The following is a 13,496-nucleotide window of genomic DNA, read 5'->3' on the forward strand; positions in this document are numbered from 1 at the left end:
ATCTTGTGATCAAAGGTCATGATGGACACTTTCCACATGGATTTTATTTTGGCAATGTTAAGTCATTTTTAAAAATGGCATTATTTTTATACCGAACAATCTATTGTGGAACTCATTGTGTTCATTATAGTAACTTTTACAGTAATTCCCCCCCCCCTCCATCAATAAAATGTTAAAATCCCACTAAAGCTTGTAAGCTTTTTTGAACTATAGTAAAGATTTGTGTTAAAAGCGAAGTGTCGCTGTCCTCAAGCTAACCATGTCTTTGTGTTGTTCCCTACAGGTATGAGTTCTTCAATGATCTGTACCACAGATTTCTCCTGACCAACAAGATGAGCATGAAGTGCATGTGTCTCCATGCCCTGGCCATTGTGTATAGCCGATGTAATGAAGAGATTGGCCACTTCAATGACACGCGCTACATTGTGCAGATGCTGGAAAGGGTGAGATATTTCTTCAAAATCATTGAGTGTGTGAACTACATCTGAAAGGTGTAACAAAGTCAGGTGCAAAGTTTCCAAATGATGACGTCATCAGACCAGAAGTTATTTTAGGGAGAATTTGAAAATGTCATTTTTTTTCTTGTTTTGTTCCACTCAATCGTTAAGTGCCCAAAATCTTTTTTTGTGTGTGACATGCCAAGTGTGTCAAAGTCACCACACTATTCCCTACCAGATGGGGAAAACACATTGAGTTCATTCTTACCTAGACTTGTTTGTTGAATTGCAATGCTTTAGTGTACAGACAGGCAGGAGCGAGACAGGCTGGTGCTGTTCTTAGACAAGCTTCTATACATCAGACGGAATGTCAAGGAGCTCATTGATGCTAATGGCATCCGCGTCCTGGTTGACATCTTGACGCTAGCTCACTTGCATACTTCAAGGGCCACGGTTCCAACACAGGTCAGTTGCTGTAATTCTGAAAAGATTATGTGGTGAAGCAACTCCAATTACCCGCCGTGGTTACAAGAGTTTTCAGTTATTATCTCAAACGATGTTTGTTCTCTTCGTTATTCTTCAAGTGGGATTGAAAGCTAAGGGGAACATAGGTTGTGCACTGTACATTAATTTGAAGTAAAACTGCTTTTAGTATGTCAAAAACAGGCACAATGGACAAGTGAGTTGGTAACCAGGGAAGACATTTTGATATTCGTGTAATTGGATTAACTTTCAGACCAACGTGATTGAGGCAGCCCCGGATTCCCAAGAAAGCAGTGAAAAGGAGTGGTACTACGGCAACGTGGAGAGGGAACGGCTTGGCCCATTCAGCTTTGGCCAGGTCAGATTTTGTTCTTAAGTAATAAAGAGTTACATGTCTTTTACTGTGTTTTACCTTTAACAGCAGTTTTTGTCTTAAATCTTCTCTTCTGTGTAAAGGCCTTATTGTGTTTCTTATTACATTTTTTTGAAACCTCACATTGAACTGACTAAGTTGCTTTCTTACCCTTGTAATTGTGCCATGAAGTGCAGAATTGAGGTTAGTGCTTCAGTTGAAACTAACTAAAATTGTCCAAGCATTTACACAACATCGGGACAATCCCTAGGGTAAAGATGGCACATTTGAGAAATATGCTGAAAAGGAGTGTTGTTTTGAAGTTATTTCTTCAACCTATCTGCTACATAGGTATTGGCATCAATGTAATAGGGTGTCCCCAGCAGTCCCTGCGTGTGCCTGTTGATGATTGTCCGCAAGTGCCATGCTTAACTGCATTTGATATTTCTCACAGCACTCTCTTCAGGTACCAAAGCTTAAATGTTTATCCCCTTACTTCACCAGATGAAGGATCTATGGAAAGAAGGCAGCATCAATGCCAAGACACGATGCTGGGCCCAGGGTCTGGAAGGCTGGAAACCCCTGCATCAGATCCCGCAACTCAAATGGGTAGTGCTGGCTACAGGCAATGCTGTCTTGAATGAGAGTGACCTGGCTACCATGATCCTCAACATGCTCATCAGAATCTGTGGCTACTATCCCAGCAAGTAAGCTAGTATTCCAGCAATAAAACTCTTTCCATGATATCATCCCCCCTTGTTGATGTGCTTTTAGCATTGACTAAGTAATAAATCTAGTAGTGAGATACAGAACAGGTACACCTGCTTTTCAATACCTTTTAGATTTTCAAAATAACATCTTTTGTTATTGAATCGTTTTATTGTAATTGTATTGTGATTCCTGTTCATAATTTGTTATGCACAATTATTGTAGTGTATTTTGGCACTGGAAAATGCAAAATTTTAACACCTGAAAGTGTTATCATCTGTACTTAAAACAACTTTTGTTTTATCAAGCAATTTTTTTTGGTCAAGCTGATATGAATATGAAATCTGAAATTCCAAATCTTCCATTTAATGCAAAGAAAACGAATCTTGTGTTTTTAACATTTGTAAAAAATTATACAGCGTTTTTTTTATCAGGAATGTACATGTGTAAGTCCTCCAGCAATTTCCTGATTTCAGGCTTTTTTTCAAATTGCAAGTAACTTATCGGCACCACACATGTGTGCATACTTTTCCTTTATACCTCAAATTTCAGGCAAAAGTGTTATAGTCCAATAGCATCCCTATTTTATGGCATCACATCTGTTGTTACCAAAATGTAACACACCTGCGTGCATGTGTGCACAGACATGTGTGAAATGCAACTCAGTAAGTATTGGTAGTGATCCCTCCACAGTTGCACCTGATGTTGTTGGGGACCATAACTGCTCCCAATGATAATCATGACAGACTCCAAAAAGAGTTGAAAAGAATTTGCAGATTTAAATAAGATGTGAATTTGTTGTTGTTGACACAACAGAGATTTAGATGGAGCCATTATCCGCCCATTACCAAGACCAAAGAGACTCCTGTCAGATGCTACTTGTCTACCACACATAGTCCAGGTAAGCAAATCATGTCATTTTTATCTGAACCACACTGATAATCGATATATCATTAAACTAATATTGATTATTTTCCGATATATATTGAATAGTATTTACAATACCCGTTGCAAGTTAATTTCTTACCAGCCAGGCCAAAAAAACCATGTGTATCGAGGCTGACGTATGTACGTTTAAAGAAAAGAAGGTTAAAACGGTATTAAAAATCCTTTATGTCCATTTGTTTAACTGAACATGCCTCTCTCAACAACTTTCTCATGTCAAAGACAATAACATTTCGGCTGTGCCTACTTTTGTTAATTTACAATCGATGAATTCAAATTCCCTTATGCACAGTGCAGCGACAAAGGAGATTTTGTCAAGAATTACAACAATTTGATTTCCACATAAGCGTGGGGCACACTATAAGCAGCGTATCATGGAAGTCTACATGTGCAGCGGACACTACCACAACCTAAATCTCACTACGTTGTAGACATGGTAGATGTTCATGTACATGTACATGTATACATACTCCATAGTCCTTAGCGCTAAATAGAGAACGAAATACATATAAGACCAGTTGATGACCTAATGTGAAGTCTGTCAGCACACAATTGTTTATCTTGAGCGCAAGCACATATTGCATGTCGTTGGCTGCCAAACTGTAGACGGCGATCACGATAGCCGTTGGGAATCATTAGTTAATTACAATGTCGAATCCTTTTGCATTTGGCTTCATTGGCGGAAAGAAAGAAAAGCAGATGCAAAGTCCCTGTAAGTCAAATTAACAACCCTTTTTTAAGCTGGTTCCAAGAAACAATCCAGGCTACTAAGTTAACATCATGGGCAACCATTTTTCAAGCAAACAGTTGCTGAGTTCATAAGCTGTTGTTCTGATATGCATCAAGCATCCACAATGTATCTTTCATTATCACTGCAGCTCCTGTTGACCTTTGACCCCATCCTAGTAGAGAAGGTCTCTGTGTTGATCTTTGACATCATTCAGGACAACCCAGGCCTGGGTCGGCTCTACTTAACAGGAGTATTCTTCTTCATTATGATGTATACAGGATCCAATGTACTACCACTGGCATGGTAAGAACTACCGTAATTTTCAGAATATAAGCCGCAGCACGCACAAATCTGCAAATTAAGATTTGAAGTCGGCGTATAAGCCGCACCGGCGTATAAGCCGCACCGACCGCAGCGGTTTCAATTTTGCCCGTCCGGTTCCCTGTTAGTACATGGCCCGGTAGCCTGTGCCGGGGAATGATAATATTTTCCCCCAGCACTTGAGAGAGTATGCAACCCACCGTGTGTCACTGTCGTCTGACTGGAGCGCTACACATGCTGCTTTGTGGCAACAGACGCTGATTTCTTTGGTCCTAAGAATAAACAGGTCCGTTTTTACAACAAAACGTATCAACTTGTTGTGATTACTAGCGAGTAGTTTCGTCAAAAATTCAAGTTTCGATCGTAAAACAGTCAACAAGCACGATGCTGAAATTTTTATGGACGAATCCATTAATTTCGTAGGGGGTGATTTAGCCCCTGTTTTGAGATTTACATCGTTTCTTGAATACATTTCAAGAAAAAAATGATATTGTGACGTTAAACAACTGATTATCGAATAAAGAAATGTTTCGAACTCCATAAAAAGTATTAGTTGTCTTTTTTCTTTTTTTAAACAGCGGAAATATTGGTAGTTATTGTTCCCAAGAAAGTACACCCCTTTATTACCACAAATGGTGTGGTCCATGGGGAATGCATACAGCATGCATGCAGCACTATCACGTACGTTTCGGAGTGACAGTTTTCGATTTCACTAGCCGTACTTTTTACCGCTCGGTACCTTTTCGTGGGACGTGCTTTCGGTTTGTTAATGACTTTCTTAATTGATGATTCATTTCAGCAACACATCTCTTCTTGTACCAGTACATTAAATACACATGTGAATCTTGTTTTTATTCTTCAAGGCTCGGCGTAAAAGCCGCCCTGTGTATAAGCCGCAGCAAACATTTTCATGGGCAAATTCAACGTATAAGCCGCGGCTTATATTCCGAAAATTACGGTAGTATTCTACTGACTGACTGTCTCTTATGAGTCTGGCAGTACTATCATGTATCCCGAGTACCCCGTCATGTCAATGAATGGGCCAAGTCCGGCCCATTATGTAGACCAGATGTACTTCCATTGAAAAGCCATTCTGAATCAGTTGGTTAGATTGTTTGCGGTTTAGGAACGTTTTTACTCCGCTTGCCATGTCTTGTTGTGTACATTTACCATCCAAGGCTGATCAAAGTGTTACATAGGGATTTAGTCAAGATCTTCGTAGAATTAATTTTACAAAGTTCCACTGCGAAGGCAGTGTGTAATGTCATGTCCCTGATGTATTGAAGGTTTTATTACTGTGCTAGGGCAACAGGGTAATTTTTTTAATTTGAGGACTTTGATCTTTGCAAAACTATTTGCTTTTAAATACTGTTTTATGTCCTGTAGTGTGATATGGTCCAATTAAACGTGACAATCTCTTTAGATTCAGAGCATATAATAACTCTGAATATCTGAAATATATAACCAAACACCCGTGTGTTGATAGGCTTACATTCGTCTTTAATGAAATGCTAGAATTATTTTGTATTTTGACAGAAAAAAAATCACTTGAATCTCTTTTGTGCTATTATTATTTTGTAGGTTCTTGAAGTACACCCACATGCGGCAGGCTTTCAGGTCTGATGAGGTATGTCAACGTAGACTTTGGGGGAGCAATATTGTCTGTAGAACACTCACAGTGGGATGTGATTTTTTCATAGAAATAACTGAATCTAGTTACATTCCACATGTTACTGATGATTCAAGATTCATAGCTCACAGCTAGGCATACATTTTGTCCTCTTGAAACCATTAAGCCATTGGACTTGATACAGTGCGCTGAGCACTTTCCGCAGCGAGTGATTGATTCGTGAAATACTTAGTGCCTGCAAGCAAATATTTAAGTACAAGTCTATTCACACAGTGGTCAAGTGTCCTCACAAAACATCTTGGGCCTGGCTCCTTGTGTGTGCTGCCTCTTGGTAACTAGCAATATGACCAGCCTTGCTGGGCCGATCCTGAATACTCAAATAGACTAGTTCAAGGCAGCTACATGTAGCTTGTGTTTTAAGGTAATATACAATATTTCCTTTTTCACTAATTTTCAGAAATGGACGAATTTAAAGGGCGCTGCGTCCTGAAATTTCATGTGTTAGATTATTTACTTATCCTATTTCAACGCCTGGTTGAAAGGAAACCAACCTAATGTCTTACCGTTCCCGAGAACAATGAACGATATACGTTGTGTGTGTCTAGTATTACACACGTATGTACACCCACCCATGCTTACGCCTCACAAACAGCGGTGACCAATCACCAATGCACAAAATGTGATTTCTCTTACACGTCCGCAAAAGGCGAACCCTTACAGCTGGAATCAAAACTAGCATGAACAGCCGGACTTTTTGGTGTCACAAAAGTGGACCCCAAAAGTAATTCTCGCACGAATAACACAAGCATTCTACAAAAGTGCCCAATTTTTAAAGGATAGTTGTGTGAATGTTTATATCCTACTTTTAAATGTTCTTTCGGATTGACATCATTTCGTTCAAAACGCGTTTTATTGCCAAATTGGGCGTATTCCAGGATGAAGTATCCCTTTAAGGGTTAGTATTTTGCAGTAAATATCTTTCCACTGACCTGTTTTAAAGTTTTGTGCTCATGGATGCAGGAAAAAAAAACAAGAAAAAATGTATAGATGTATGGGAATTGTCAGGTCAGGGAACAGACTAGCTAGCTTCTGCCCATTCAGGGATATGTAGCCAATTGCTTCGCTCATAACCCCCCGCCCTGCAATCAGGACGCTGGGAAGGGCTGATCTCTTTGAGCTCGCATTGGATAGATTTTGCGTGACCTGTGACGTAGATGCAGCGCACAAACTCGCTGCAGGTGCAAGCCATTTTTTTTCAATGATGGTTTCACTGAACCATCCTTGGAAAATGATACAAACTTCCACTTTTCTTGAAAACACGACAGCATATCATTTTTTCGGTTTTTTAGTGTTTGCAAATGCTGTTCCTTACCTTTAAGTGAAGTGAGTCAAACTATGGATGTTGGCAATCAGATTCGCTCAGGGTAGAGGGTAGAATCATGTTAACAGCCGTATCTCAACGCTCACAGGTCATTGTTCACAGCTGTGCACACTTTATCTCTTGTGATTCAGACTAAGCAGTCAGACACCATGCATCGCAGCATTCTGGGCCACATACTACCTGAGGCCATGGTTCATTACCTAGAGAACCACAGCGCTGAGAAGTTTGCTGAGACATTCCTGGGAGAGTTTGACACACCAGAAGCCATCTGGAGTGCAGAGATGAGGTCAGGGGTTAGAGGTTAAAGCTCATAGGTCATATCTATTGGAGATAGATTGATTAATCACAATGTGAAAAGGACACATAGCTGAAGTGAAGCGTACTAGTTTCATTGTATTTATTGATTATTTCAAATTACAAATGTTCCAAACATGAAAAAAGGAACGCCAAATTTGAATTGCAAATAATGTGCTTTTAGGTGAACATATTTAGTTATTACACCATTGTTATAACAACTTAGATATGGGTCATTATAGAAATGTAAGGTCCAAAGTCTGACATTTTCCTGTCCCTGTTACTTTGGTACTTTGTTGTTTGCCATTCAAGCATAATTAAGAAAGACTTAAAACTTTTTTTTTTATTTGTTAGATACGTAGTTTGCTTTTCATAATCATCTTAGAGGATGACTACATTAACCCTCCTAGTGGGAAGGCAATATTCAGAGCAAGTTGTAAAACCCTGTAAACCCTGCAGGTCAGTTTCAGGTGAAGGGATGTGAAGTAAACATGTCGCACAGAGAGTCACTGCACAAAAAACGGCACTGTGGAGAGCAGTGAAGCATGACCGTGTCTGCCTGCTCGCCCTGAGCTTAACCACACCAAAGAATTGGTGGTAATTCTATCAGCAAAAGTGGTTTTGCAAATGAAGGGATGTGAAGTACGGAAGAATAGGAAGGTTAAGGAGTGCATCCATCATTATAAAAAAAACCAACCAATGTCAGATGCAACAGGGACAGGTAAAAGTGGACCCCAAGTTTATAGAATGGCCCAAATGGCAGCTTGTGCCCCAGGGAGGCACATTTGCAAAACCTGAGTAGTTTTGAAATGTAACTCTATGGTCCATATATTCCTTCATTCTCAGGCGTATGATGATTGAGAAGATAGCTGCTCATATAGCTGACTTCACCCCACGCCTGCAGAGTAACACACGGGCCATGTATCAGTACTGCCCCATTCCTCTCGTCAACTACCCTCAGCTGGACGGAGAGCTGTTTGTCAATATCTATTACCTGAGGCATCTCTGCGACAAAGAGCGCTTCCCAGATTGGCCCATTAGAGAACCCGTAAGACAACCCTTAACCATTAGACAAAAAATGAATTTATGGCAGTTTGCGGTGTGGGCACTTTGATTTTCCCTTTGCAAACAAGCACATTCTGCAAGGCAATCTCTTGCAAGTATTTTGATACTCTGTTCTGCCCTTAACCAGCTTAATTTATTAGCACTGTATCAGTGTGTTCTGAGGGCTTTCAAAAACCATATTTGAAGGGCTTTCAAAAACCAGGGGCATATTACTATATGCTTCATTGGAATGTGGGAATCTAATTAAGTGGCAAGGCTGATTTTAAATGCAACAACAAGGCAGATTTTAAGTGCGACAAATGTTGCGCATGTTGTTGACAGTGCCGTAGAGAATATATGAAGACCAATCTCTCATAGTTTAATTCCTTTGTGTAACCCAGAGATTAAAATTTCCAATTTTAATCTGAAATCCGATTTTCTAAATTTATTTCAAAAATTTTGATTTTTCTGACCATCTTTTCCCCACAAAATGATTTTTAAAATTAAATTTAAATGGAATTTGATGAAAACGGCCCCATGATATCTGTATTGTGAGTGCAATTGTTATGCGTCCTACCAGTCATCAGTGCACAGATTGTATGGTAGAAGTGCATTTAGAAGTAAGCCCGGATTGGAGTAGTTTATGGAAATAAGTTGAAGCATTAACCTATGACATGATTGAAACTACGCACAGAGCTTTGTGGCTGTATGTTGGGCATGGAGTTCAACTACCATGACTGACAGTCTCATAGTGCAGTAAAATCCACATGTTGTGCAATTTTCACAACAATTTTCTGAGGTCTCAGATTTAGTTGTACAAGATGCAATGCTTTAAAAATCTTGATAAAAGATCAATTTCACTGGCAGTTGTTGGAGCTGAAAAAGACGACGGATAATGCTGATTTTTTTTTCCACCTATGTTAGTCTGACTTTTCCTCGACTTTCTCCCTGATTTTCAAGTAAGACATGAACTTCTTTGAAGACGAGTCAGTAACTCTAACCTTAATTCAAACAGTGAAACTTTTTCACATCGTAAAATTTCGTTTGGATCCAAAATAAAACAGGAAGCGGTGTCCGGAAATTGGGCACAAAGTTCATTGTACATAATGTGCATATGTGTAACCCAGCCCAGATTCGGGACAGAGATTTTTGTTCGACCAATTTTTGATTTGTTTCCCCATAGGTCAGTTTTATCTCTGGTAACCATTGATGTAACCATTTCTCCCCCCACTTTTTCAGGTCAAACTACTGAAGGACATCCTGGAGGAATGGAAGAAAGAAGTTGAAAAGAAACCTCCATCCATGTCCATCGAGGAAGCCTATGAAGTCTTGAAACTCAAGACAGCTGTTGGAGGGTACAATACCAATCCCTGTCACTAAAGGCCAACCACTGAAGTTTTATACAATTTAATAATGGTTGGAACAGCTTCAAAGTTTTATATCAATATTTGTGAAAAGAGAATTTTATTTGGTGAGAGGAATTTGACTAGTCACTTCAAACATTTGTAGACATTTCTATGGTATTGCACAAATGCAAGCAGTCGCATTTCTAGCAACTTTTTTTGTGATGAGACAGCTACATTTACTGCCAACTGTATCTTCTATGTTAAGAATAAAGCATTGGTTGTCTATTTTTAAAATTGTCTTTATTTTGATGTACACGTGATTCTTTTTCAGCCATGAAGAGTCAGTCATCCGCAAGGCTTATTTCCGTATGGCTACAAAGTACCATCCTGACAAGAATCCAGAGGGCAGGGTGGGTTCAACTTCTCTTAAGTAAACTTACCGTAAAAGACGAAGTCTGTTTCTGTAAAATCAAACCGAAGTGGAGTAAAACGGTGACACGGCATTTACTTGAACCACCCCCTCCCTTCTGAGTATGCCTGAATTGCGTTGCTTACAGGGCCTTATATCGTGGCTCTGCTAACCACGCAATGAGGACAGTAGAAAGTGGATCAGCATGCTGCTTACACAATGGAAATCTTACCAAAACCAGTCGGCTTCAACAGATAAATGTTGCGGTTTTTTTTATTTTTTAAGTTGAACAAAGAAATTGACCGGATTGGAGCGGGGTTTGAACCTGTGACCTCCAGATAACCGTTCTGGTGCTCTACCAACTGAGCTATCCAGCCCTATATTGGTGGTTCCCCATTTTGTCAATGTCTTTGTTCAAGGGGCGCTAGTCAGAAGCCATGAACCCGTATATTCCATGCAGCCAGGCATCACGCCCAAAGTCACGATGCAGACCTGGGAAATAGCAAACGGGGATCACTCAGAGAGGATACGGCTTTTTATTACAACTTTGCCCTTTGTGGTTCATTTGAAAATTTAACAAATAAACTGCAAAAGGATAATAAATACATTAGCATGCCACATGTTTTAAATTTACACTTCTACCAGTAATTGTAACTATTTTGTGGATGTATTTTTTTATTCGGTTTAGGATATGTTTGAGAAAGTCAGCAGTGCCTATGAGTTCCTGTGCAGTAAATCCTCCAAGAACATGGATGGGCCCAATCCAGACAACATTGTGCTTATCCTACGCTCTCAGAGTATCCTCTTTGAGAGATACAAAGATAGTAAGTCAACATTATGACAAAGTAGACACCAACGAAACCCTTACACGTGTTAAGAGGGTTTTGCTATTGACTTCTTGGTGCACTGATTTCAGTTAAATTTTAGTGTGATACCCTGTTTCTGAAGACATGCTTTATAAGTGCATGGATATATCAGTGTAGAGGAACAAGACACAAGACCACGGCCCAATCAGATCTGATCACATTAGGCCAAAACAAAAAGTCTTTGGGTGTCTGGTATGGAGCATGTGCTGCAAGGCTGGTCATTAGTCTGCTCCCTTAAATATTGCGCTAATTAAAAAGCATTTACAGGTGGCCAGATACACGACTATTGCTACCTCAGTCTGGCTTCCAGACACACAATTACAATATTACATCACCGTCTGCAAACGGTGCCTGACTAAAGTTAGTGCGAAATATATGGGAGCCCAGAGAGGTCACATAAAGTCTATACTCGATCTTAACCCCACCTAAAAACACGTTAAAATTGTGCAGCAGCAGGATCCCAGTCACACCAGTGAGTTTGGCAGTTTTGAGACATCATCTTACATTAAAAAAAACAACTTTTCAATTTTGCCGACGTGCATGGCTACGGCGATGCGGGCGCAGACCGGAAACCGGAGACTTTTTTTGGCCTTATGAAACATGACAAACGACCAAACTCTTGAGCAAAATCAGTGCTACAAACCTCTGACTTCAAGACATGGGTTGTATGTAGGCGGAGGTGTGGGGGATAAACATGACATAGGTGCAGCTCTTGAATACCTTTGTTCAGTTCAATGTTTGGAGACACAAACCTGTTAGTCACACCAAACTAGATTCTAATTTGAGCTGGATGCTGCTAGTTTCTTTGATGACCTTTTTTTAAGACTTGCTACATTTTCAGACCCACTGACACAGTTATGCAGCATTTGATTTCAGCACTATGGCACTATCCATTGCACTGTTGCATTGTGTGTTGAAGTAATGCCATCTATTGCGTTCTTGGACCTCAATCCCCACAGTTCATTTCCTCTCTTTGCATTTAGATTATGCTGTGGTACTTGCTGTTGTACAAATTAAGCCTGCCACAGATCAAGTGTTTGCCAATCCTGAGAGTTGTGTTTATTGTCTGTTTGTCTTTGGCCAGTCCTGGAGCCATACAAGTATGCCGGTTACCCCATGCTCATCAAGACTATTCAGATGGAGACTCATGACGATGCACTGTTCTCCAAGTCTGCTCCACTGTTGATTGCAGCCAGTGAGTTAGCCTTCCACACTGTCAACTGCTCAGCACTCAATGCAGAGGAACTGTGCCGAGAGAATGGCATTGAGGTGAGATTGAGTATAGGCCATGTCACCCTTGTGTAACAGCATTTTGCCTGTGGGTATGACGGCAAACCAACAGGCATGATGTCATATGACATTGTCCACAGTGTATATGCTGTTGGTTGTCTGAAAAAAAAATTGTCAAAAGCCTAGTAAATAAATGCATTAAGGTGGAGAACATTAGCCCTAACCTTCCTCAATCCAAAGTCCTCCCAGTGGTTTTTGAAGATTTTGGAGGATTGAGGCTGAATGCAACATACAATTTTGGAGGATTGTGGAGGATCGAGGGCATATGAAAATTCAGTATTGGTTGATTTTGGAGGATTGAGGCTGAATGCATTTTGAGAGGCAGGACTGTCTGATGATTTTAAAGGATTGAGGTGCTGGGTATCCTATGCATATATATATGGGTATAAGTGCATAATTATGGAACATTTTGGAGGATTGAGGAAGGTGTCTAGCAAAAAGGGTCTGGGGGGGTTAGGGTTAAAAATGGAACAATTTGTGGATACATTAACCACATGTAATAAACTTTTTTAAAAACAGAGTGGTTTGGAAGAGATTCAAAGGTGTTCATTTGACTTTGTTTGGAAATAGTCCTGGTATCCAAATAATATATTTATTATATTCACTGTATTATATTCACTGATATCCTTAACAGACATAATGGGTGTTCTGTTGTAAAATAGTTCACAACAGTTTGATTTTATAGAATTTAAATGTTTTCTTTTTGGTCCTGGTTGCATTTTAGGTTCTGCAAGAAGCCTTTGTACGTTGTGTGGGTGTACTAAGTAAAGCCAGTAAACCTCATGACTTGGCTGTGCAGGTAAGCTTGCCACATGAGACCAAAGCTACATGTCTCTACAAGTCTTACTATTCCTCCATTTGCCTTGCTTCAGACTCTACCTGATTGTGGGTTTTCCTGTCTTTAATTGCACCCAAATTGTTTTGTATTTGGAATTCTACTACTCTTTAGTTTCAGTTAACTTGTTCAGATAAGGTATGATAGTTTGTATCACTAGTGGCGCCCTTCCAGCCCCTATATTTTATGCATAGCAAAGTTGTATGCTGCTTTTTTTCATGTGAAGGATTAATGGCCAAAACAATTGGATGCAGGTACACGTACTATTTTCGTACCTTGGACCAGATAACAGAAATGTTTTGTTGGACTTGCCATAGTGAGGGATTTCATGTATGCATTTTCTGTCGCTAAAATAAATTGAAAAATACTTTGGAAGCTTAGAGAATTTCTGTGATTTATTTTTGTGTGTGTTATGAAATTAACTA

General features: G+C 39.8%; 1 protein-coding gene across 3 annotated transcripts in view; it reads left to right on the forward strand.

Annotated features, from left to right (window-relative positions):
- Positions 1-13,496, forward strand: part of LOC119722640 (dnaJ homolog subfamily C member 13-like) — a 65,067-nt gene that overhangs the window by 32,429 nt on the left and 19,142 nt on the right. For all 3 annotated transcript variants that reach the window (XM_038192859.1, XM_038192860.1, XM_038192862.1), the window contains exons 27-40: positions 284-443; positions 738-902; positions 1,174-1,278; positions 1,777-1,979; positions 2,797-2,881; positions 3,804-3,958; positions 5,558-5,603; positions 7,119-7,273; positions 8,128-8,329; positions 9,565-9,680; positions 10,003-10,081; positions 10,769-10,904; positions 12,031-12,215; positions 12,961-13,035. In XM_038192859.1, the coding sequence (XP_038048787.1) occupies positions 284-443; positions 738-902; positions 1,174-1,278; positions 1,777-1,979; positions 2,797-2,881; positions 3,804-3,958; positions 5,558-5,603; positions 7,119-7,273; positions 8,128-8,329; positions 9,565-9,680; positions 10,003-10,081; positions 10,769-10,904; positions 12,031-12,215; positions 12,961-13,035 (1,867 nt within the window). The remainder of the gene's footprint in view (positions 1-283; positions 444-737; positions 903-1,173; positions 1,279-1,776; positions 1,980-2,796; positions 2,882-3,803; positions 3,959-5,557; positions 5,604-7,118; positions 7,274-8,127; positions 8,330-9,564; positions 9,681-10,002; positions 10,082-10,768; positions 10,905-12,030; positions 12,216-12,960; positions 13,036-13,496) is intronic.

This window comes from Patiria miniata, unplaced genomic scaffold, assembly GCF_015706575.1.
Source record: "Patiria miniata isolate m_02_andy unplaced genomic scaffold, ASM1570657v1 HiC_scaffold_16, whole genome shotgun sequence".
Classification (NCBI taxonomy): domain Eukaryota; kingdom Metazoa; phylum Echinodermata; class Asteroidea; order Valvatida; family Asterinidae; genus Patiria; species Patiria miniata.